This window comes from Vanessa atalanta, chromosome 22 (genome assembly GCF_905147765.1).
Source record: "Vanessa atalanta chromosome 22, ilVanAtal1.2, whole genome shotgun sequence".
Taxonomy (NCBI): Eukaryota; Metazoa; Arthropoda; class Insecta; order Lepidoptera; family Nymphalidae; genus Vanessa; species Vanessa atalanta.
The window spans coordinates 7,308,323-7,336,088 of NC_061892.1; the positions used below are offsets into that span (position 1 = coordinate 7,308,323).

Consider the following 27,766-nt stretch of genomic DNA (forward strand, 5'->3'; position numbering starts at 1 on the left):
TATATGGAATGATTTTAGATCTCGACCGTTTATATCATATGGACTTAGAGTTCATCTTAGTATATTAATTTTGTTTAAGTTATTGCTCATCACAAAACTAGATATTAGACTTAAATTAGAATTTTGGTAAGATTATAGATTATCTTAGATTATTTATATATCCAGACGGAGTGTCGTATAGCAAAATAACTAAAACTAACGAGCCAACTTTATTTTCAAAACGTCATATTACTTTACATGTTTGCGTCGACTTATTGGCCAACAGTTGGCCACTATTTTGTTAGAGCCGGGCTCAGTTTTGACGGTCTATCTAGACGTAGAAATAATCTAAGCAGGTTATATAGCGTTGACGAGCGAAGTTACAGTTTATTTATGAAAAAGATAATCTACAATATTGAACATTTTAATCCTAATATTTGACTCATTAACATATAACCAATACAAGGAAATAGACCTAAACTTTTTTATATAAAAATTAGGTTACCAAATTGTAATTCAAATTGAATGCTTTAAATTTATGAACACTTTTGAATCGTAATTTCTTAATCTACAATTCAAACAAAAACAAATTAGTATTAACTAAATCTCGTTAAAAAAATAACATATTTTATAACATGCACGCTAATAACATTTAAGCTACATATATTTAACGTTACGGCACCATATTGTATTACATACATTACTAGATATTTTTTATCTGTACTTATACAGACAATAAAACCACAGATAATATTAGATAAATAGCTCAATTATTTTTAGACATCATTTTGTCTAGCTTCAGTTGCTCTAGCTGCAGCTGACGTCTTATCGAACCCAGTTGTGTTAAAATGCTTACATTTTTACCTTTCTCGTTCGGCAAAGATTTTAATATATTCTTCTGTACGGCGGGAACTCGCCATTTATCATCGACTATTTGCATTTTCTCGCTTAAATTTGAAGAAATATCTTCGCTGACTCTTCTTTTTGGAGAGTGTCGTAAAACTGGTATCGGTAACGAATCCTTGTCGAAATTTTCCAGAACATTCTTTCTCATTTCCTTCGGATGCTCGTGTACCATAGCCTTCTCTATCACCACATTCTTTTCTATGTCCAACTTTTTTTCTATTTCAGAGTTATCTAGTTTATTCGAAAGTAGACTTTCTTTGGTCGGATTAAGGTTCCTTCTCAAATAACTCTCGACGTCATAATTTTGTGAAAATAACGAGTTGTCCGGTATGTTAAAAGAATATGGGGTTCTTTCGATTTTCTCCGGTTTATAGAAAAATGGTAGTTTTGAATGTTTGGGAGATTCGCTTTTGGATGTGTGTGTTCGTTTTGGGTGTATCGCCGCCTTCACTAACGCTTCGTGTTCTAAGTCAATTTCCTTTTGAAGGCTTTCTCTCTTTCTGTCGTAATCAAGTGCTCTTTCTTTTACCTGTAATAAATTAACCAATATTAATATTAGGTTGTGCCCAGACAAGTTTAATTGTCACAGACAGAGCGAGCACATGTTTTTCAGGCCGTATATTAAGATATAGTAAATCTATTTATGAATAATAATATAATAAAATTAAAAAAAGTACTGTATCTATCTCAATCATTAATAAAAAAAGAATATACGAAGAATACGTTAACGTTTTAAATCCCCTTCGTAGTTTCAAGCTATTTAAATTTACTTCAAGAGCATGAGCAGATATATATACAATAATAATAATATCACTTTTTTTATAGTATTATTAAACTGACTCGCAAATGGGTCATTTAACTAATCCTAACATAGCCAATGCACCGCAAACCCAGGAACTTAAATATGTCCCTTGTGTTTGTAGTTATATTCACCTGTAACACCGTAACACAACAATACTGAGTATCCATGTTTGGCGATGATGATTGGTTGGTACCTAAGCAGTGTAACAACAGGCACACAGGACATAACAACCTTGGGAATGTTGGTGACGCATTGGCTATTTCTTACAGTGGCAATGTCTATCGTCAGTGATGACCACATACCATTTAGTCTTATTTGTCTTTCTAAACAATTATAACAAAAGCTCGAGAGCATTGGGACATGATCGGAGTTAATTCACACATAGGATAAACGTATTTACTTGCGTTTGAGGACATGGAAATATCCCACAGGCAATTTCATAACTCTAGGTATTGGGATTTTTTGATGGAATATCCTTCAGACTTCAGAACATGCAGCCGTATAAGCTAACTAAGCAGTACGGCATATAAACTTACAGCTGCATTGATGTCGTATTGTCGCTCAATTTCTCTCTCCTGCGCCGTCTTCAATGAGCGCAATTGTTCTTCTAGCCTCCTCATCTCCGCTTGTTCCAACAATCTGAAATTATTTCAGTAATTATTACATAGCAAACTCGAGATTAAAACCTAAATGAACCAGCAGTTAGTTTTGATATATGTATTGTATATTATTATGGTATAAGTGTCATCTCATTGTATGTTACATTAATAAATAATTAATTTCTAATAAAACAAACTCAACAAATATAGCGTATTTGTATTCGTTTGCTGCCTGTCTGTCGTCGGCCGTCGCACGCACACTACCACACGCCCCGCACGAGCGTCACTCACGCACACAAGCGCCGCCGATTCAACGCGGAGGGTTAATGAATGAACATATGTTGAAGGCGTTCCGAAGTCGAATTTATAAGACGCATAAACTTAATTGGTAAAATAAAAAAAAATTATAATTATAAATAATTCGCTTTATTACATATGAAGAATTACTAACTGTTCCCTCGTTTTCCTTTCCTCCTTAATCCGCTGCTGCTCCACTATCTGATTCTTCAGTTCTTGCTGGTAGAACTGACGACGTTCCGCTGCCTCCTTGAACATGACCGTTTTGTTATTAATATTATTACTAGCTGAGAGTCAAGACCAGTAGAAAAAAATCGTATATGTTGCCCAATTTACTATTACTAAGGACAAATTAAATTCGGTGTGTGCAAACACAGGCAGTGTTCTCGTGCTATCCGGGGCACGGGGGAGCAAAACATGTCATTGCTAAATCACCTGTTCCGCTCGTTCGTTCCTCATTTTGATCGTTTCCGCGTCGAATATCGACGGCCTGTACGAGTGGCGGAGCTCTGACGTCAGCCGATCTCGTGCTGCCGTCTTGATCGCCGGGAGAGATTCTGGAATATTAAAATTATCGTCTTACAACTGATGATATTTTTATATATATATATAAAAATATATCAAATCGTTAAAGTATAGTAGAATTGTCTATGTCTTAATCTCCTTGTCTATAATTGGTAGGGTCAATTATTCACAATTCTATTATAATAATTATGTATGTATATCGTAATTAAATAGTTAAATAAAACAAGTAAATATTAGAATAATATACTTTCATTGTATGCTAGCTTCACAAGATGTAATCGTTTCTATGTCATAGTGTGAACTTTTATATGTATAAAATAAATAAAATATAAATAAATATTGGATAACATCACATAAATTACTCTGATCCCAATGTAAGTAGCTAAAGCACTTGTGTTATGGAAAATCAGAAGTAACGACGGTACCACAAACGCCCAGACCCAAGGCAACATAGAAAACTAATGAACTTTTTCTACATCGACTCGGCCGGGAATCGAACCCGGGACCTCAGAGTGGCGTACCCATGAGAACCGGTGTACACACTACTCGACCACGGAGGTTGTCAAATATAAGTTATCTAATGCAAAAGCCTGAGGTTCACATACAAACCGCGTTCAAACCTACAAACAAATTTTTTATCTTTCTATTATTGGTATAAACGACTCTATGTTTATTGTTTAGAGGCAGAACAATCATATTTTAAATGCGGTTGTTTTTTTTAAATATCTCACAATTCCGTCATTTACGAGCTGATTTGCAAAATATTTGTTTCTTTGAAAAATTGTACTTTTCGTTTGGTCTTGTTTAAATTTAATTTTTTTTTTTTATTTCAAAGCATTGAATATTTATCTTTTATATCTGTATTTATTCGTGTCTGTGTGGGTCTGGTCTGCACAGCATGATCCAATTATATTTTATCAAAAAAATCCATTTTATAAATAATTTCGAAGACTAAGTTTAATGGTTAGTTTCTCGAATAAATAAATGAATGCAACTCGTGCGCGCGCGTAGTGTGTGTGTGTGTGTGTGTGTGTTTGTGTGTGTGTGTGTGTGTGTGTGTGTGTGTGTGTGTGCGTGCACTCACGGAGCGAGGACGGCGCGGGCCACGCGGAGCGCGCGCTGCGCGGGGACAGCTCGCGCTCGGCCGCCGTCAGCGCGCCCGGCAGCTGCGGGGGAGGGGGAACTCGGTTAACTAGCTACCATGTCACGCTCCCCGGACTAGGTAGGTAATAACTTTTAGTCCGGGAGTTGAAAGAGTGGACTACATTTATTTATGTATTCATCAATCGAGCTTAATAAATATTTTTCCATTATATAAAAAACTAGCTGTCATTTGCGGCTTCGCTTATATTACCGGGGTCGTAACCTTTGTTTTTTTTCGGTTTCTAGGAGTTCAAGCTAGCTTCATGTGTAATTTCAACAAATTCGGTTCAGTAACTTTTGCATTTCGCATTAATAATATTAGTTTAAATACAATTTATCATTTCAGTAATTACTAATAAGAGTGGACTTCAAAAAAGACAGAAAAAAACTAAATTCTATGTACTAATTCTGTTACAGTTATTGATACAAAAAAAGAATAATAAAACCTACTGCAAATATTTTTTCATCATCGGTCTGTACCGCAACGGACAACGGCGCGCTCCTGTGATCTACTTGGACACCGGTATCGACTTTTCTGAAACATTGTACAATATTTAAAAACAAACAGAGAATTCTAATTAGTTATTTCTTTCATGAATATGTAGTGAAGTATCCTTATATATATTATTTTTTTATGGAATTGGTTGGCGGACTAGCATATGGGCCACCTGATGCTAAGTGGTCACCACCGCCCATAGACAAAGGCGCTGTAAGAAATATTAACCATTCCTTACATCACCTATGCGCCACCAACCTTGGGAACTAAGATGTTATGTCCCTTGTGCTTGTGATTACTGGCTCACTCACCCTTCAAACCGGAACACAATAATACTGAGTACTGTTATTTGGCGGTAGAATATCTGATAAGTGGGTGGTACCCACCCAGACGGGCTTGCACAAAGCCCTACCACCAAGTAATAGTTAGTTATATGGCAATTTCACGACACATTAAAGGTTCCTAGTTTTATATGGTATAGTTAGTTACCGTTTAAACTGAAAGGGCGAGTGCTGGGTTTAGCCCTGATCTGCTATTGAGGGGGGCGGCGTTAGGTACACTATATAATTATAATTACCTTCCCCTTACCTTAGACTATGTGTATGCATAATGAACCGTTAAGTAGTTAAGAGAGTCTACTGTATGTATGGTATATGTAATGTATGGGTGTATTTAAAGCAGATCTTACGTGGTATATGTATTATTGGCTCCGGAGATATAAGTATGACTGACACTCGCTCTTCGTCTCTCTGGAATGATATCTCGCTCTAACTCTAGCCGTTCTCTTTCTTTCTCTTCCCTAAGTCTGTCTTTCTCTTCTCTCTCTTTGCTTTCGCGCTCAGCTTTCTCTTTGGCTTCCTGTTTTATTTTTGCTTGCTGAAAAAGAAACGAGTATTTTATTATTTATTACGTGAGACTATTTTCGCTTATTATTGACCCCTCCCCCCTATTATAAGAAAAAATAAGAATAGGCCGACCTCCTCCCCCCCCCCGTTTAATATTTACTAATATTTCCCAAGAATCTAAAGGAAAAAATGAATACAGGTTTTCTTTATTTTAATGTTTATATTTCCAATAATCGTTTTTTTTAAATTAATTAACTTTGCGTATTTTTATGATCTTACGTAAGAACTATCGAGACTCCTTCCCACCCCGTTGTAAGAAAACATAAGACATGGTCGACCCCTCCCCCAAAATCCAATACGTTTTTAATTTTTTTTTTTACAACGTAAGCATTCGCTAAGAAAGAGAATGCGATAAAATCGCTCGTATTCATAAATTACCTGATCAAGATACTCCTTGTACTGTCGCTGTCTCATCTTCCGCAGAGTGTTCCTTCGCCGCTCATACTCGCCGAGGCCGAGCAGGGCGTCGCCGGACGTCCTCTCGGCGCGTATGAGCGGGTTATTCGGCGAGAACTCGCCAGCTTTTAACATCACTGGTAACCCTATATATCGCTGGAATCAAATATTTCATATTATATAACTTTTGCAATACCGCATTTAACCTTAACAATTACTTGAACGAATTTAAAATTTGAAAGGCCAATTTGCAAAGGCGAACTGGCCTTGATGTATCTCAAAGGATGATTTGGTTCAAACCATGACCATTGTATTTTCACGTGTTTAATTTGAGCTTAGAATAATTAATCTCGTGCTCAGCGGTGAAGGAAAACATCTCGAAGAAATCTGCATATAGTGGACGAGAATCAGCCACGTGTAAGCCAACCTGCATTTTAATAGCGCGGTGGAGTAAGCTCCAAGCCTTATCCTCAAAGCGAGAGGAGGCCTTCGCCCCGCAGTGAGACATTTACAGATTCCTAAAAAAACAATTTTTGCCAAACAAACAATACACAAAGTCGGGGCCGTTACTGTCTCATGTCAAATTGCATTGGATTTATCGTGTATTTTAAGAATACTTCAGTCACTTTTCACGTACCTAAAGTTTTACCCAAACCGTGCCGGTTGAAAATTTGAACAGACAAAAACTAGAAAAAATAATTTCCTGTAAATTGCTATTAATATCACGTTGAATAACCTCTGTTCATGTAAATATGAAGTTTTTTCACATAGTAAATGTAAACGATTATTCTCAGGCGTGTGATTGCGTGTTTAGAGGCTATTACAAAACGTCACACGACTACAATGCTTAAGGCGTATTCACATGAAATGCATTAAAATTTCTTCTGGCACGATGACAGGAACCACGGAAGGTCGAATTTAAAGGCAACTTTTCTGTCACTGTGGTTTCACTCTTATCAAGTATAAAGAGGCGAGAGGGCTCAATGGTTAGAACATTCCTGCTCGGCGGAAATGACGAAGGTGTAATCGTTTTCACAGCCAAACGCTCTGAGCTTAACATTAGGGCGTAACTCTGGACCGTGGCGTTAGGTGGGTACTTGTCTTATTTCAGACGACCCTTAGGGGGAAGGTTACTAGGATAGCTTCACGTTGTTGTATGCAATAGTGAGGAGCGTGAGGGAGGATTGCTCCATTTCCTCATGGGAGGGACCGCGGATACATTATATCGACTAGATCACGCTAACCTACCATCTCAATGGTTTTAGTGGGTGAGTATAAAATAACTTGGTCGGATATATTTCGGACTAGTTATAACATGTTAATCTTGGACAATGTTGGTGGAACTCTACCACTCAATTCGTATTTATAATTTAAATCATATTTGTGGACAAAATCGAGAGGAAACTTGCATATTATGTTTGATGATGATATAGGGAACTTTTTAAAAATCACGACCAAGCATAACACGCGATCGAAACCGCTGGCGAATTAGTTATAGATAAAAACATTACCTATTATCTAACCCGTATAACAATTACATTCAGGGCGAGACCACTTACAAAATTTCCGCTACATTAAAATAAATCATCCAAAAACACCGCATACATAATGTCCCAAACCGAGATTGAAACACTATTTTTTTCTCTCGCTGCAAATGCTTTTATGCCTCCCGCCGTAATCGGTGGGGTTTGGAAGCCTGGCCGAGTGCCAGACTACCCAGTGACATAGGACGTCACGTGTACGGCAATCCATATTTTAGATTTCGAGTAATGGAATTACACGCGCATACAGTTTCTGAACAAAACAAAATACAGACATTTTTAATTCAATTAAAATTCGATTTTTGAAATATTAAAATTAAATATAGTTTGTTTTTTAAATTATTTCTTAGTTATATCCTCTACGAATTTTAAAAGAACAATGCCACAAAAACTATTCAGACTTTTTTTTAATTTAATATAATGTTAAAAAGTATAACCGCATAATGTGGTCGAGACTTAATGAGAACCTCTCAATCAACTTCGCGAATAATATTATATGTGCATATAATTATCCACGTATGAAGAAAACCAGTCGTTTTTGTTCAGTATAAAAAAACCGCAACAATTATATCATTAGTTCTGTTTTAAGAAATCGTTTTTAACACCAATTATTGCACATTGAGTAATTATGTATAATACTAGTTGTCGTCCGTGGATTCGTTCGCGTTTTAGGGAATGGACGTTGGATGGCGACGACAGACGGTTAGACAAAAGTTACTTTTGCATTTGTAATATAAGTATAGATTGATAAAGTCATTTTGTCTAGAGGTTAACTATGACTTAAATAAGATGGCGGATTCGACATTGGGAGATGCCTATGTCCAGCGCTGGATAGCGATTGGCCAAAAATAAAATGACATGAATCTACAGCCTATAGCATCGCCCAATTTTTGATTGATTCTTTCATACGAAAGACTCCCATTTCACGTTTTGCTATTCCAAGATTTAAATAAAAAGTTATTTTGCCAAAAATTAACAAAGACGTAATTTTAACGACAAAATGTCAATAGATATTGCACATCCCAATCGCTTTGCGAGAAAAATAGCCTTAATTAATTTTCATGTGAACGAATTTATAATAACCACTGTAGGTATATGATATATTGATATAGTGGTGGAATGGGACTTTGTCGCATTAGGAATAATGTCTGTTCACAATCAGACACCAACAATAATCAAGACAATATTAAAGGAAATATTTTTCTAAGCAGTACCAGACTTCCAATCCATATTTGCAGTTCTTTGAACGAATTCGCATGCTATTATCGTAGTTCACGATAGAGGTGACCGAATGAAATTACACAAACAAAGTCACCGGCGACGTCTGGTCTAGACAATACTTAATAAAAAATAAAAATAAAGGTATACATATAATAAAAATGCATATTGCGTTGGCCAAGATCTTTCCGCCTGTTAAGAATTTGATTTTGTCCACTCTCTACTAAGGGCTGTTGGCGTATATATCATGTAATTTATTTTATCACATGTTGATTTTCGACGTTTTTCTTTAGTCTTAAGCTCGAGATAAATAATTTCAATCTCAGCACGTATTATATTCAGTGAGATATACATTTCTTCCGGCGTAATTTCGACTTTAAGATCCACCTGTATAATATTCTTCTTGGCGTCGGTTGCTGGGCCTTTACAGCTCCAAAACATAACTAATAACTGCTTCGAATCGTATATTTATATTTAAAATAGTTAAGCAGACTGGCGAAAAGATTAATGGTAAGTGGTCACTACCGCTCAGACTGTAAGCCCTGTAAGATATAAAAGCCAACGCGCCGCCATTCTCGAGAACAAAGATTACCCCTATATTTCAACTAATATTTTTTATGAACTGCAGTGTTACGGAAACTTAAGCACTGGAAATATTTAAAGATTCGTAGTAGCATTCAAATTATATCTGTGATTCAATATATGTTACAATAAAACGAGCGATTTTAGTTAAAGTAAATTAAAAAAATAAAATATTTCCAAGAGATCTATAAACTTTTAATGTGACACCATATAATAAATCGGATGAAAACTTTTCATTAAAAACAGTTCAATAAGCTATTGAGTCAATAATGCAATTTCACTATATTATGCAATAAGGAAAACAAATTTGAAATTCGAACTCAAAACTAAAAGGTTTTATATAATACACTATTTGTCGCCCGCTGCTTCGCTCGCGTTTTCGGAGTTAGTCGTCAAGTGTTAGGTATAGAAAAGTATCATCAATTCAATTTATGTTTTGGCCGTGAAAGGACAACAGACACACAAGTTTCGCGTTTATATTATCAAGTATAAATATTTATTTTACCTAATTTGAGGAAAACTATATCTATTACTATTAAAACAGTAGCGCTGTAAGAAATATAATGGTAAATTTCTAGTAATATGCCACGCACATAAAGAATAAAACCAATCGAGATAATAAAAAAAGATACAGTCGCAGACCGCACGAATGTCGATATGATTACTATAAGGAATATTACACATAGTAAAGAGTATTAAAATTGTCTACGTCTAAATTGCACTGTCTCTCTGTGTGTGTGTGTGTGTGTGTGTGTGTATGCTTTAGTAGAGATTAGTCTATGCTCTATGGAATCAGTAGTAATAATCAGTATACAGTTTAAATAGTAACTAAACAACAGTAAAAAATCAATGGTGATATTTATACAATTACTTTAAAAAAAGAACAAGAATCGGCGTAGGTAGTTAATAAAAAAAAAATCTATGTCACATTTCAAACTAGAACCATTTATTTTATATCGCCCTTATTAATACGGGGTTAAAAAACGACAACGACGCCCTGCCCAGTAGAACAAAGGACAGATTTCCATACAATCACCAGACGTGATCGGAGTTCTGTGACCCAGATAACGAAATTATTCTGATAATTCGGGCGACATTATAGAAGAAAACTCAGCTTAATATACAATAGGTCCATTTCCATAGTCCTTATTATGGATAAAATCATATATTTAAGGCTATTTTTACACTCAGCGGTAGGTACTCTACTTGGTTTCTTAAAGTTGCATTAAAAGAATGAGCTGTACACTCTAATGATCTACTCTCTCTAATTATTGTAAACACGTCTAACATGACAAGTTTATACGATATAACAATATTACAACTATCAAAAATTGCTACATAGCGATGTTAAGACCATGATTTAAAAAAAAACCGCTATCAATGGAAATTAGTAGAGAGCGGTCTTATAGGTAGCCATTTCTTTCAAACAACCCAATAAAAGGACTTGAAATCGGGTTGTAACGTATTTACATACAAATGTGTACAAGGCAATACTTATACGTAGATAATAAAAATAAAATATACATTAGAACTCATTGCCTGGCGAGACTTTGTCCGAGTCAAATAAGAATATTATTTACTACCCGATCGCAACGTCGCGTCCAATCTAAAGCATCCAGGGACTCACTTAAATACACACAAAAAACAAACATCAAAATCGAGTTCAGTTACATAAACACGTACAGAATATTTATTTATAAATAGGTAAATCTGTTTGTTTGTATGTAGGAGGTAATCTTCGGAACTTATGTTCTAATTCGAAAAATTTCTTTCACTGGTAGAAAGCTACTTTGTTCCCGAGTGCTATAGCTATTAATAAATTGCACCCGCGTGAAGCCGGGGCGGTTCGCTAGTTTGCCTGTAATTATCAAGTCAAATTCAAATGTCGTTTCCTTGAACCAGTGTGTTGTATAATTATTTCTGATGACTCAAATATAGGTGACACATTTTTGTAAAGCGGATTGGAGACTCTAGCTGGTACCAAACACTTATAGTAGGCAATTAAAGACTTTACCTCACCAAGCGACGCGAAATGAAAATTTAGGTAAATGAAAAAACTTTAATTTTTTTTATTATCTTGCAAGATCGATTTATATTTGAACTCGATCGTGTTTGCCGCTAGCCGCTACTATATCTTATGAAAACATTACAATTATATCATTGACATAACTTACCACGATTAAAAAAATATCCTTTCGATTCAATACAAACTCATAAAATCTTGAGACACTTTAAAATGACAACATTTTTTTATAAGGCAATGATTTTCGACCTCCTTGCACAGAACATAAATAAAAAATTTAAATAGAACACTGAAATGGGTATATAAACCGCAACCATCAGCAAGAACATCATACCACAAACTGACTCCAGCACGCTATAACGCGATTCCGCGATCACGATAGGGATTGTTGCTTAATTCCGTTGCAATATTATTTTGACATACAATTTTAATATGTCTTGTAATACTTAATACTGAAGATATTGCTTTTTTAAAAATTAAATGCGTCGGCAAAAGCAACCTTTCTGCCGAGCCTGTAATTATATTGGCAATGAGCCAGCACGTTAGAATCAGTATGGAAAACCAATTCAATCAAATGCTAGAGTTCGGTCGACATTTTTACCTGAGATCCAAGCAAACCAATTTTTCAACCAATTAACTTAGCTATTAAGATATTAAGAATTTGAAGAACAATAAACGAAATTATCTAACGAAGTCATAAAAAACATTATCTATGCTATAATAAAAAAGAGGTAAAATTTCTTTGTAAGGGGAAATCCCCGAAATCAATGATCCAATTCTAAATTTTAATTTCGTACCATTATCTATATAAAAAAAATCATGTCTGTTGTTTGGGAGCCACCTTAAATATTTATTATATTCTGTTTTTTAGTACCTATGCCTATCCTACTATCACGGTTCATGAGATGCAGTCTGGTGAGAGACGGACGGACAGCGGAGTCTTAGTAATAGGGTCCCGTTTAACCCTTAGGGTACAGAACCCTAAAAAAACAAAAACAAAAAACCATCGGACAGAAAAAGTTTACAGCGTTATAATATTACTGACATTAATAATACTAATGATTCAAAAGTCATAAGGAATGGTTACCAACCACGTACCACGTATAAAAAAGCCTCGTTTTAAAAATAATGCGAAATGACCGAATCTTTCAATTGTCTATTGTAAAACATTTCGTTATTCAGCAACGCGTTACGTTACAAAATACATACATAATTAAAAAATTACTTAAAGGGGTCATAATTATTGCCTTTACACTCGCGAGTGTTACGTCAACTTGAATAACTGCTTCCTCATCTTGAACGTATTGCATTACGATTTATTATTAGGAATTTATTTATTGGATATATAGCTTAATAAAGATATATCCGCACGTATATTGAATAGTGGTTTTAGACAAGCTAGAAGTTCAAGAACAATTTCAAATTGACTTCAACTGTGAAAGATGTTTTTGTAAAACGAATAACACTTTCTTGTATAACATATTCCAATCAAGATAAACAAAAATTTTGATTTACTTATTCCATGTGATTTGTTTAATATATATTTTTATTTATGACACAACACTATTAAAAAATTTAAAGCTCATGTCAAAAACATTCGATAAATAAGGAATATTACTCAATACAAGTTTATATTAAAGTTAAAAAAGCTGTTATTTTACTGACATACTCTGAAATTAAAATGGTGCAAAAGAGTTACTACTGAGTTTCTTGCCGGTTCTTCTCGCTAAATCTAGTTTTCGAACCGGTTTCCGATTCTAAAGCACTTTTATCAGCCTACTTGAATAAAGAATATTTTGATTTTGTTTTTTGATTCCACTTATCACCTAAGCTCTTATATCCATTTGAATTTATTTTTCAAAGTTACGAACAGCAACATTTTTACATTAGATATTACATTAGCAGCCTGTAAATTTCTCACTGCTGGGCTAAGGCCTCCTCTCCCTTTGGGGAGAAGGTTTGGAGCATATTCCACCACGCTGCTCCAACGCGGGTTGGAGGAGTTGGCTGCTCCAGCGGCGGTGGAATACACATGTAGCAGAATTTTGTTGAAATTAGACACATGCAGGTTTCCTCACGATGTTTTCCTTCACCGCCGTTGTACTGATCTCACTAGTCGTCTTGTGTTCTAGAAAATTCGAATCGAATCCGAAGATTAAGAGTCTCGTGTCTTCAGATTAAGCACTTAGTTTTCATCTACTTCATTTGTGTTTATAATTATTATCATGCTCGCGATGAAGGACAACATCGTGAGAAAATTTGCACGTGTCTGATATATTCTCTCATATAACTATCATCGTATTTTATCAGCGTGGTGATATTTCACCTCCAAGTCTTCACCAAAAGAGGAGAGTAAGCTAAAGTCCACCCCTGTAATAATATTAATTTTGCTAATATTTTAATTTAGCTATTTACGTTTACCTAGGCTACAAATCTACTCACTTTTTTTGATGATTAAATCGGAAATCATTGTACTACTTTAAAAAGTAGAGCCGATATTGCCTACTTGATAAAACATGGATTTTCAACGAACACAAATAGTGCAACGCTTTTTTTGTGAACCGTTCCCTGAAGGAAGAAGAAGGAGACCATACTTTGAGATTTATTTCTTCTAAATTGAAAAAATAAAAACAATTAATAATAAACAAACAAAATAAAACGACTACTTCAGCTATCATACTTAATAAGAGCAGTCTTTTAGAACATTTAGAAATAAGAGACGTCTAAAACTTTATAACGTGCTTTGTAATATAATTATAAATTAATAAATTATATACAAACTTAGGGGCGGACCTAATTTAGTTAATGTAGACATTACGAGTATTGATATAGCCTCGCCCGCGCCGCTCCTTACAGGCACACCCCTTTACGCCTAGATATTATTGATCATTTCCTATTTATTTTAATAAGTGCTCTAGAAAGTTTCATAAAGTAAATAATTTATTTATTCTGAAGCGAATGATGAGCAAATATTTTCATGTTGTTATTAAACTGCTTTGCGAAGCACATTTTAAATTTTGATTAGAAACTGTTCCATGCATGGGCTTTCGTTCTGCGTGTTATTACATTATTTTATTTTTTTATATTATGATGGTATGTGGTCACCACCGCCCATAGACAAAGGCACTGTAAGAAATATTAACCATTCCTTACATCGCCTATGCGCCACCGATCTTTGGAACTAAGATGTTATGCCCTTGTGCCTGTAGTTACATTGCCTCACTCAACCTTCAAACCGGAACACAACAATACAAAGTACTGTTATTTGGCGGTAGAATATCTGGTGGTACCTATCCAGACAGGCTTGCACAAAGCCCCGCCGCCAAGTAAATTAATATTTGAGATTATATATATTTTAATAGTAGAGTTAATTTATTCAAATTTAATTTTTTATATTTGAACAAAATTTGAGTAATATTTGAAAGAAATCACGAGCAACGAACTACTACCTACCATTCTCTAACCTTGTACGTTTAATTAAAAAATTACGAAAGTACAATAAACATTAAAAAAATAAACATACGTCAACTTCACGTATATTTTCCATAATCACATAAAATCACGAAAATCACTTTGAAGTTTGTATACACAGAAGGACGTTAGTAAATACAGACGTAAACGCGCGCGTGCATCGCGTCTGATGCTTAAATTCTATCAATTGTACGACTCCTACGCAGATTTGCGAATCTGGTAATATCATAAACAAATGTATTTATTTTTCTTATAATTTAGACTCAGTTGATTTTAATTTTTCCTACATTTTAATCTTATTATGTTTATCTCTGTACTTCAGTGTTTGTAATATAGGTAGATACCTAGATCAATAGGTACCTATCAATCTATTTATCTAAGTGTTTAGATATATATTATCCCAGTTTAAGAATTTTATGCAGACTCGCCATAAACATTTAAGATACCATTTTATTATCATAACTATATTTTTTATTACTTTTTCGTTTCGACAGTATTCCAAGACATTACGTCATTGATTCAAAACGTAACAGTCGGACGTTTTTTGCAACGCGACCAAAATAATTATGTTATTTATCACACGAATGTACGTAGGCGCAGAACTAAATCACTACAGTGATTTTAAGCTTCTTATAATTGTGTTATATTTTCGACGTCACATCTAAAAATACTCTCAATTTGTATACTAGTAGTAACCTACTAGATTTTTGATTCAACTTTAACAAAGTTTTAAATTTTTTTTACAGCTATACTTTATATTTCCGCGAACTTAGATATTAAATATAAGATAGTGAACTCGTTAACAAAACATTCAGAGATAGGTATATAAAAATAAAAATAAGAAACATGGTAAATATCTTGTAGTAATAAAAATAACCATGTTCATTTAAAATCTTATATAAATATATAATGAATCCCCTCTCTTTAAATATCCCCGTCATTTTGTTAAGACTAGTTCATCTAATAAGTCATACCGACACATAGTACGTATAAAAAAAAAACCTTTTATTTACGGATAGTTGAATTGTCTATGTATATTCAAAAGTTTCGAATTTAACGGCTTCACTCGTAAAACCAAATGATCGGTTATGAATGTACAATTATGATTCGTTAATTATATACAGGTCATTTATCGCCCAATAAGTCGGTGGTATATTGTCGTATAATCATAATAACAGTGTTCACATTAGTAAGATCAGATTAATGTACTGGATGATAATAATTCAAACAATTTCCAAACAATTTTTTTGGTAGACTAATCTTCAGTTTTTCAAACGATGATCAAAGTCAGATAAACTAAGTTTACTTTTATCTGAATGATCATTGGTCGCTGGCGACAGATGACGTAACAGGCGACCAATAAGCGTTCAGTATTCAGTCCGACTCATTGTAGAAACTGTTAGAAAGTAAAACGGTTTATTATACAACCGCGTTCATTTAAATCTATAATCATCTCAAGCTTTTGTCTGTTAAGTGTCACCATATAACTGGCGTATTTCTGGACAAATTTCACGTCAAAAAATTATAATTGAGACTTTCATTATAACCTAAACTTCTTTATATTTAGCGCCATTTTGAATGTCATTCTATTAAATTGGTTAAATGTACAATAGCTTTTGTTACGTCGGCTATTGTATGATTCAAAGACGTCGTATGCCTTTAATAAACCGAATCTATTTATAACAAGACAAATGTGTTGATCTAAATATATTAGTTTTTATTAGAGAATATAAATTTACAACAATTTATTCTTAATTCGAAAATGAATTCAATTAATAAGTTACATTATATATATTTTTTATTATATCAGCATATAATACGAGCTTTTTTATGGCATTTGCTGGCGGACGAGCATATGGGCCACCTGATGGTAAGTGGGCACCACCGCCCATAGACAAAGGCGCTGTAAGAAATATTAACCATTCCTAGCATTTTAAGCTTAGCTTTATTTATCATAATTGGTTTTCCTTTTAATCGAATTGCGTCCTTGTCTTCTAAGAAATTAGATTATTTATTTATTTATTAAAATAGGTAGACCGCTCATAGAACTGTAAGAAATCTAAGAAAATCAGTTTACCTTACATTTTCAATGCGCCAATTGGGAACTAATATATTATGTGCATTGTGCCTGTAGTTACATTAATTCATTCATCCTTCAAACCAGCACTTGGCTGAGTTTAGGCCTGGACCGCTATTGAAGAGGGCAGGGTATTATATCTGTAATTACAGTGGATCATTCAAATGTTTCCTGGCTAAAATATAATTGACCACTGGAATAATTTACACCCAACATATTCATGTCAGATCGAAGTCTATGAGCAACACATTTTTTACAGAGTTTTCATATGAATTTGATGACTCTAACCAACTTAACAGTTATTTTACCGAATTGTGAGTGGATATTTTTAAGCCGTGTCTGCGGAAAGAACGATTGAACTTTTTTCATCCACAGCGACTTGTTCAGCGAATAAAGTTTTTAAAACAAATTTTCAGAGTTGAAATTCGAGCTCCGATGAGATCGACGTGAAAATTGTTTTGGCTGTTCTGACTTTAGTTCTCGGAAATAAAAAAACGAAATAGATTTCGTGTTAGACCTTACCTACAGCCATTTTATTTCAACATCTAACACGAATTGGAAAGTGAACACAGATTTGGAATAGGTACCTACCTGATTATTTTCGCTGTGCAGATAGTGATTATTAAGGTCTTTTAATAATGAATATCAGCTGATATACAGAAACCAACCACCTGACAGAGTCATGCAATAACCAATTCCAATTATTCCATTCCATTTATAAATTATATAATAAAATAATCCAGGCAAAACGTCTTCCTCCATCTATCTACATCGGACATAAAATGAACGATTTTTCACCCACAGGCGAACGTGGATGTTTGTAGGACATTTTCCACATATTCTAGAAAAAATGTTAGAGAGGTTTTGGATTTGTTCAAAATGTGACGCAGCAGACTCATCTTTACAATCACAAGTTAATGCCACCACTTATTACGGTATATTTGCCAAACACGCAGGAGGCTCATCTGAAGGAAAGTGACTACCACCACCCATGGACTATTCCGGTTGTCCGGCAAGCCCAGATTGTCGATAAGATATCAGTGAGCTCTTCTTTATTATTATATTTGGCAACATGGATATGGCTCTTTCTTTGGCATACCTTTCTATGAGGAAATGTGACCAATAGATATCAGTTGATCTATTTACTTGTGGCAATTTTCTATAAATAACATTAAAATGTAATTTAATATCGTGATAATAAATCATTTACGAACTTGCCTACAACCTTGGTTAGAACAATGAATGATTATAATAAAACGGAAGTAGGTATCTGTGCATCAATGCGTTGCAGCTTGACGGCAGTACCTAAACGTTGTATAACCAAACTATTAAGGGTACGCTGAGTTCGTGAATAATTAAAGTAATCGAATCATGTAATAACTACCCCGAAAAAAAATTGGGAAAGAAATCTTCTAAAACATTAGAAGACCAGTGACTTCTTTCGGTTATGACCGTGTACATACAGAGGTTTTATATATTTCTTTGAATATCAAGTCGATAAAGATTTTCCGTTTGGGATTTTCCATGAAAAATTAAGAACATTTGACACGGTCACAATCCAAGTGTGAATGTACTATGCTATAATTATGCCAAAATGCTCCCAATAATTGACAGTGTTTGATTTGTTCAGTGCACTGGTACATTTACTCGAAAACATACATACAACAAACAGCAACATATTGCTTTACTGTTCAGTGACAGAATATTTTGTGTTAGTAAAGCCATTCTAAAAGAAACAACTCGAACACCATCATGATTTAATAGGATACGTCATTGACTATAATATTGTCACCGAATGTCGGTTTAAAACATTTCACGGGTCAGATACGAAGTTAGATCGTAAAGAATGTCACTACAGAGATACTAGTAATAATTTAGAAGATGCTGCATTTCCAATTCTGCAAATTGTTAAATTCGACATAAAATTTCACATTTTAATTCGAATATACGACCGTGCTGGATATAGCAAATCTTTTATACTTGTTTAAAAAAAATGAACACCGGTCTTTTGTCTCAGTTTCAGTGAATTTATCCAATATCCATTTTATTTTAAATGATACAACTCTATACATAGACAAATTTTCATGAAATGAAATGTTTAATAAAAAATCATAATTTTTTAATAAACGAAAAAATAGCCAAAGTAACATACAAAGTATTTTCACCAAAGGCAAAATTTATGGGGTGTCAAATATTTGAATTTACTTGTATCAAGTTATATAATTAATGTAATAAAAAAAAGTAACACTTTTTAATTAAAAAAAAATAACACTAAACCCAAAAATAATTCACGATTACAAGACAAATTTTAAGACCCATTAGAATCTTACAATAAAATACACACTCGGATAAATATTTTATGGCTGCATTTGTCACTTGGTGGTAAGGCATCATATATTGTACCTACAAGCAGCAATACTTGGTATTATGTTCACAGGCACAAGGGAGAGGAAGGTCGGTGGCGCAATGTCGATGGCGCAAAGAATCATTTTTTTACCGCAAAAATATCTATTGGCATTAGTGATCACTTACCATTGTGTGGCCAATTGACCGTCCTCCTATGCCATAAAAAAAAACAAATGACTATCAATATAGAAAAAAGTCCATTGTTCTAATTGTGTTTTATTAATGGAGACGACTCCTATAATGATATCTGTATGAACTCATAAATCACAGTCACGCATACTTTGTAGACACGCTATAAATTTTTGATAATCACTCTGTGTGTATACGTCTTAAAGATTTATAAGCTACTAGCGACTCGCCCCGGCTTCGCACGGGCACAATGCTGATACTAAATATACTACAGAATGTCTTACAACCTTCACAACTTTTTTGTCATTAGACAATACAAACACCTATGTCCCTGCGTTTTAAGGTGTACAATACTGTAGTACATTATTCTGATCTATTTCGTAAGATTCCGCCAGCGTTTACAATGTCTGCGCAAAAATGTGTTTATTTACGACATCAATTTAGAAACCTCAGAAATTATTAGTGTTCCTCTACTACATTGAATTAAATTATCTATTAAAAAAATCGCATCAATATCCGTTGTGTAATTTTAAAGATCTAAGCATACATATAGACAGACAGACAGCGGTAAGCGACTTTCTTTTATATTATCTAATGATGAACGCGCTTCATGTAATGTTAAAAAATCATTAATGGTTACCTTATTTTAATTGTTTCAGCGCCTTTTTCTACTCTAATATTCGTGTTACATATTAAGTAAGAAATTATTAAATAATTGAATGATTACTTAAACGCTTACACTATTTATTATATGTTTTTATCAATTCTGTAATAATAATAATTAAATTTAAATTATTATTGAATTTTTGAATTGGCCCGTCTGGGTAGGTAACACTCACTCATCAGATATTCTACCGCCAAATAACAGTAATCAGTATTGTTGTGATCCGGTTTGAAGGGTGAGTCAGCAAGTGTAACTACAGGCACAAGGAACATAACATCTTAGTTCCCAAGGTTGGTGGCGACTAGGCGATGTAAGGAATGGTTAATATTACAACGCCTTTGTCTATTGGCGGTGGTGACCTCTTACCATCAGTTGGCCCATATGCTCGTCCGCCAAACTATGCCATAAAAAATATCTTCATTATCACTCTTATCTTTTTAATAATTTATTCCAATAGCAGGAGAAGTAAAGTTAAATAAATTCTGGATTTACATTTATATTCCATGCGATTAACTAATGAGCCCTGAAATTTTATGCACTAAAAACCGTTCTTGATTAATATATATATTTATTTATAACACAACACTATTCCACCTTAAATATTTATGTATACTCATAGATTAAACTTCCAAAGTACCGATAGCAATTAAGATTCCAATTAAAACTATATTTTTTTTCACGAACACACAAATTATTTTATAACTCTACAAATGTTTTCAATTCAAGGTTAAAGATGTTTATTTATCCAACTCCTCCTGCCGTTGAAAGCTACACATACACTGGCGTTAATGTAGGATGAATTTGAGCGAGGTATAAGGGTTGTGCAATAAATTACTGCAGTGGAATTTTTGACATGCGCCTTACTGCAATGGACACTTGAATTATACATACGTTAGGTTCAGTAACACAGATCTGTGTAAAGAATAAAAGGAACCATTTAAACTTGACCTTCTTTAAATACTCGCCGTCATAAATGACTTAGGTCGAGGTCGTTTCATTTATTTCAGCTATGAAATGTGTAGTTTTTTATAGAGAGATTTAATCTTTATACTAAATAGTTTCGTGTTTGCTAAATATTTTACAATTTATGCTATTACCACGATGTATGCGAACTTCTCAGGAACTCCTGGCAGCTATGAATTTTATTCGCGTTTGTTATATTGTTTGGTTATTTTTAAACAAGAAATTTGGTTTCGTGGCGTTTTTAAAGAAAAAAATATAAATTATAAATACTGTTTATCTTTATCTTTATTCGTATACATCGAGATTTAATTAATATAGCCTCGTGAAGTTCATCACGTAGCTATCAACCAATATTACCAATTTTTTTTAAGAAATGCCCACATAAATTTAAGCTATTAGAGCGCTTATCACAAAATATCCCACTGTTAGGCAATGGGCTAAGAACTTTTGACATATGCACACTTCCGATGTTTCCTTACACCGCATTTAACATGAAAATTCAGTGGTCTTTCTGTGTATAGATCCGACAATCTTATCATCTCTTCATCTTATAATTATTCACGTGGTATGGTTTTCTAACCAATGTACCAATGTATCAATACCTACGTAAGGAAGCGAAAAATAACAGTTGAATGAACCTAAAAGCAGCTCATCTAATAAAAGAACGCGCTGCGAAATTGATAGACTGATATCATTGCCAATGTCAAATGAATATAACAATAACTGCACCGCCTACGGGATACGCAATTGATTCCCCGATTAGATAAACATTGCACCAGCTTTATTATTACAATTGCTTTAGGTGGGAGTATTAAACTGGAGTATGGTTTAAAGCAAAATTCCTTTAAACAGATTAGATAGAATCGTTAAAATAAATCAGATTTTGAGAAGAAACTAAAGTCGTTCCACGAGTCGAACTCCTGGGTAACATAATACTCGCACCTCATTGGCTGATGCGCGGCTCGAGATAAGTGTATCGAATCCGACATGTATGACAATCTTAAGTAATAATTTGGTGAATAAACGTCACGGGAATTAACCAAAGAGCCACTATTATTTATTTTACAATTGGAAGATATTTCAACGAGGCACAAATTGGTCTAGTATTGGAGGCCTGATATAAATTTCAATCGTAAAAGCTAACAAAACGAGTGTTTTTTATTAACATTAACAGCCTGTAAATTTTCCACTGCTGGGCTAAGGCCTCCTCTCCCTTTGAGGAGACGGTTATGGAGCATATTCCACCACGCTGCTCCAATGCGGGTTGGTGGATTTCGTTAAAATTAGACACATGCAGGTTTCCTCACGATGTTTTCCTTCACCGGTGAGCACGAGATGAATTATAAACACAAATTCAGTGGTGCTTGCCACGCGTTTAACCACTGGGCTACCTCGGCTCTTGACGAATAAATTCAGGGTATAAATTGAGATTATATATATTTCAAATAGAAATGGATAGATAAAATATTTCCTGAAGAATGGCAGACCAGTAAATTAACCACGTTACGGTAACTCTTTACCCAGCAAACCTTACACCGACAATGGTATCTAAGATGTCACAGCCTTTGCGCCTGTTATTCTGCACTCACCCTTAAAACCGGAACACGACCTCAACGTATTTGTGTTAATAGTAAAATAACGAATGAATGATTGACATTTACATGTAGGTTAACTCATAACCGATCGTTAAATCCAAATGATTAGAATCCAGTTTCTTTTTAAATAGTTGCAACAAATGTCCCTTTATATAAATATAGATAGGCAGATTAACAAGTGGCCACCTCATGGTAACAAGTCACCACCAACTTTAGACACTGTAAGAAAAAATACTATACAAATATTATACAGCCAAGGCACCACCAACCTTGGGAACTAAGATGTACCTTGTACCTGTAATTCAACTGGCTCACTCATCTTTCAAACTAGAACAATAAACAGTAATAGAAGTATTGCTGATTTGCGGTAGAATGTATATAGTAAGACCTACCTAGACGGTAGAATATGTAATGAATGTAACTTTTAATACGTTACGTTCAATTACTGCGTTCCCTTTGCAGTTGTGATACAACCGTTTATGGTAGTTAAATTAACTACCCACAATTATGTGCACGCAACTAAAGCTGGTGTAATTTCACTTTATTTTCTAACAATATTCGTTTTATAATATTGTGGTATTTCGTACTGAGCAGTCATTCACCTTTGCACATTCTCTATCGTACGTGATATTCGCGAAATAATATATAAATTTAAGAACAACATATATCATTGTATGCCACAGACGTGATATAATTATCATATGTTTACATAATATATTTTTGGATTTTTTTTTTGTTTTATTTGTTACATTTAATATAATTTACGTTGAATTATTTTCAATCATATAAGTTACTACAGCATTTGTAAAGTAAACCACGTACAGAAGTGCCGCAAGACCACCATTATGTGTGGGCAAGTAGTCGCCTAAATTTGGGATTGAGATATTATAAAAATGTGTAGAATATATTTCATATACATAGGTTTGGTTGTCGGTGACGTAACATAACTGTGAGTAAAATCTCGTCAATTTTACTTTACTTAGATTATAGAGAAAAATAAAAAAAATCACATGTATTTTTCTGTCACTATTTCAAAAATTCGTTTTTTTTTTAGGTATTCAATTATGTACTCTCAACTGTACCTATTCTGTACTGACCGTGTACCACGCCACCCGTGTATCTTCTTCGTGAATTATTATAACATTGAATTATAAAATCAACATAACATAAAAATTCTAAGGACGAGGCAGACTTACTCCTGTAATGAGCAAACAAAACATTTATAACATATTTGAACTTACCCGTATATATCTTTCCAAATCGGGCGGTATCAAACCCTTTAAGTCTTCCGATGTTTCATCTTCGAAGGCTTCACTAGCGTTTGTAGGCACATTATTTTCAGAGAAAGCTCGTGTTCGGCTAAATCTCACGTTTCTATCAGTCTTCAATACTTCATCTTTGTTTGATACATCCTACAAAATTATAATAAATTAATCTAAGGTCGCAATCGTACTAACAAATTGACAGGTTATCGTAATCGGATCGACTCGTAATCGTTGTTGTTCAGACGAGTACTTAATCTACAAACGCAACGATCCAGTTGCGATTTGGTCATAGTTGGATCGGAATAGATTCGGAAATGTATCATTATCGTTATAATTTAGTAGATTTTCCCGCAAGACTCATTCATCGTCTACACGTGATGTATTGATGATGTTGTCCTCTTAATCAATTTCGTACACGGTCGCCAGGGAGATTAGCCAACTAAGATGCATCATAGTGCATAGTGCGTGCACAATGACTATCGCAAAATCTATTTCCAAAATCCCAAAATCCAATATGACGAGCAATCTGACATATCCGGAGTAAGGCACTGCATTATAGACTTGATCTCTGATCGACGAGATCTCTGTGTCACAGGATCTTAAACCTTGACAACATTTAGACATTTCGTAGCTACTGAAAATTTTTTGACCCAAGAGAAAAATCCTATGATTTTATTAGTGAATTGACCATGGACCGGGAACTGTTCTGGGTTCTATGGCCAGTAAGCTAGCCACTAGACCGAACAAGGTACAATCCACTACCGCCTGAGACTACTCCAAATCAGAGATCAGAGATAAGAGAAATATTACTATTCTTTTATATGTGTTGAATATAGTATAATGTAATAGTTAGATGTATTTAAATATAATACATATAATCTATTTTTAAGTAATAAGAAGAAAGCTATGCAACAAATAAATAATTCAAGGACAGTAATGTTGGCTATAATTATAATATCAATTAAAACAACACACAGCAACAACTCCTGTCTTGAAGCAAGAATTACGTAATTTTAATGTTTTTTTCATATAATCTGTTAAGATTATCTGCTACCTGGATTAAAATACAATAGTATATAAAAAAATGTTTCTGAAATGACCATATTACAAAAAGGTAAAAGCTGTGAAATCAAGATAATTTATAAATCTATTATTCTGTGTGAATCACCAAATTCTTGACACACATCAAAATTTGCTTAAATTTAAATGAATTGACTTCCTTAAAAGCATTGTAGTTGCTTGTGTGAGAATTGATAAAATGAAAAATATTCGTTTTCATTCTGCAATAAGGTGCTTCATAAAATAAATAATAAAAACATGAAAATCAGAAACTTTAAATAGGACAGGATTCCAAAGGTTAATAATGTTAAGTGTTAAAAAAATATGGTATGTAAGTTATTATAACTTGTAATAAGCTTTGTAATAAGCTTAATATAAATAGACAGACACTCAGATAGATATATAAGGTAGGGAATTCAATTACGATGTAATTTTTCATGTGTACCAAAAAAACATTCAAAACCAAATATTAAATATACTGTACTTAAAGTTAGATAGTTTGTATTGTGTAATTATTATCCTTCTTATTTAATATAATAACTCAAATAAATATATAATATATTTAAATAATATCCTAATCAAAAAGTACTTTAACAAGCACTTTTTTTTCAATTTCAATTTACAAGATTACATTTATAAAACAATATAATGTAGAAAATAATAATAAATAATCATTATGATCAGAAGTGGCTTTCAAAGATGTAGAACTAATGTGTGATCAATACATGTTGACATTTCATGTGTACAGCCGTACATACATATTTAAGAAGCGATTATTGGCTTGAGTGATATAAGATGTTTTCAACGTCACATTAGTATTACTTATTATAATACAACTTTATAAAATGTTGACATTTATACAATGGGATATTTGCTGGAATTAATTAATATTAAAATTTCTATTAAGAATAGTTTATTTTTCTATCATGTCATTTATTAAACTGATTAATTGAGTAATATGACGTATCAAGCAACTAGAAATAATTAACACATTTTTAATATTGAAATCATTTAAAATCTATCCATTAAACTGTTTCTGAAACATTAAAAATAATTACACAACATCTTACCTGAGACTACTTTAAAGTTAATTTTATTTATCTTAACATTATATAAAAAATTAAGTTTAATAAACAAATAACTTTTACTAAGAATTAAAAAACAGTATTTTATAAGATACTTTACCTGATTTGTGGTTTGTAAAAAAAATCACAAAATTACTAGTAATAACAAAAATAATAAACAAGGTATATCATGAATTATTTACATTTTTAAGTAATTAAGAAACATTAACACGTTATCGCGTAATATGGAAACTGTTATGTCTAACGAAACAGTCTACACAGCCAAATCAATAGACGGCCACCGGCGACTGGCAGAAAATCGATAGAGTCGAGTTTTCCATTGAGAGCCAAGCAACAGGTAGTACGCGTTCACACTATTTAAAATACTCACATTATCGTTAAGAGGCGGCGAAAGACCAAGAACGGTTTTCTCCTGCTGTATCTCACGTCGTTTAATCGTAATTAGCCTTTCTAAATCTGCCGTCGATAACATTGTTAAGCACTGTTTAAAATTTTACTTTCGCTCAACGGCGGGAAAAAGTTTTAACACTTGCCAGGATTAAAACTTTGGATAATTCGGTTATACTGTGACTAAAATTAGATTTAACGCCTTGCACATTATTATCATATGAAATAATTATATTTATAATTCAAAACATTCCATTTATACAAATAACCGCTTTCAGTTAAATTCAAAGTTTCTGACATTTTATTTGACATCTCTAGGTTTATTGACATATATAAAGTTGCCATGTGTAGTATTGCAATTGCAAGTTCAAATATAAACATACAAATTTACCCTCTTCATTTTATTGTATTACATATTAGAAAATGTTTGTCCCATTTGATGTTGAACAATAAGATCTTTGAGGATTAGTGCAAAAAGATCCATTGAAGGTTTTTGCTTTTATTTATATAAAAAAAAAAAAATTTGTACTCGATGCCAAAAAATTACTTGGAATAAGTTAACTAACTTAAACTTAACTTAACTTAGTATCTTAACTTAAATTAACTTTACACTTAATTTTAGAGTATGTTTTTAGTGAAATAAATTAAAAATTAAATATTCTATACTCCTATCACGAAAACTCATCTTGGAAAACTGGCTCCGATAGTGCGCATATGTGCTCAACATAATGAATTGACTAAAGTTATACATGGCATTGACATCTTTCATGATAGCTTCATTACTTTTAAAAAAAAGCTCATGGATTACTTCTTGTCAACTAAATAGTGCGTTAAATTCCTTGTTTTTTGTTTTCTTTTTTTTTTGTTTTTCTTTTATAATATGTAGTTATTGTGTTTGTAAACGACGATAGCATAGGCCAATAATCTTAAAATTTTAAAATTGTATAATATATTTTAGTTTCAACTTAATTTAAACTTTATGTTACATGTTGACACCATACACTGTGAATGTTATGTACACTTGTAATCGATGTACATATCAGAAGTTGATTTTCTTTTTTTGGATGTTGTGTAAACCATCAATTAATATGTATATTGTTAGTGTACTTATTAAATAAAAAAAAAAATAAATAAAAAAAAAAAAAAAGGGAAAATGTTAAAATGATTTGGTATCGAATAAAAATAGCAAATAATACATTATATAAAATTATAACTGGGTTTTTAAAAATCCTACTCGTTTAACTAAAGCAAAT

The 27,766-nt window shown here is 33.3% G+C and overlaps 1 protein-coding gene across 3 annotated transcripts; it reads right to left on the reverse strand.

The window, feature by feature from the left end:
* Positions 1-14: 14 nt before the first annotated feature.
* Positions 15-26,790, reverse strand: LOC125072701 (uncharacterized abhydrolase domain-containing protein DDB_G0269086-like). Of its 3 annotated transcripts, none has more exons than XM_047683373.1 (10): positions 26,497-26,790; positions 23,959-24,129; positions 6,031-6,204; positions 5,436-5,623; positions 4,702-4,786; positions 4,193-4,274; positions 3,019-3,140; positions 2,738-2,829; positions 2,224-2,326; positions 15-1,414 (listed from the first exon to the last, which is right to left on the reverse strand). In XM_047683373.1, exons 1-10 carry the CDS (start codon positions 26,596-26,598, stop codon positions 746-748), a joined length of 1,788 nt encoding a protein of 595 aa, XP_047539329.1. In that variant the 5' UTR covers positions 26,599-26,790; the 3' UTR covers positions 15-745. The 3 variants fall into 3 exon arrangements, with proteins under 3 accessions (XP_047539329.1, XP_047539328.1, XP_047539330.1); XM_047683372.1 differs by having other exon boundaries at positions 2,738-2,832; XM_047683374.1 differs by lacking the exons at positions 23,959-24,129; positions 26,497-26,790 and adding an exon at positions 14,936-14,991 and having other exon boundaries at positions 2,738-2,832.
* Between the last annotated feature and the right edge of the window lie 976 nt (positions 26,791-27,766).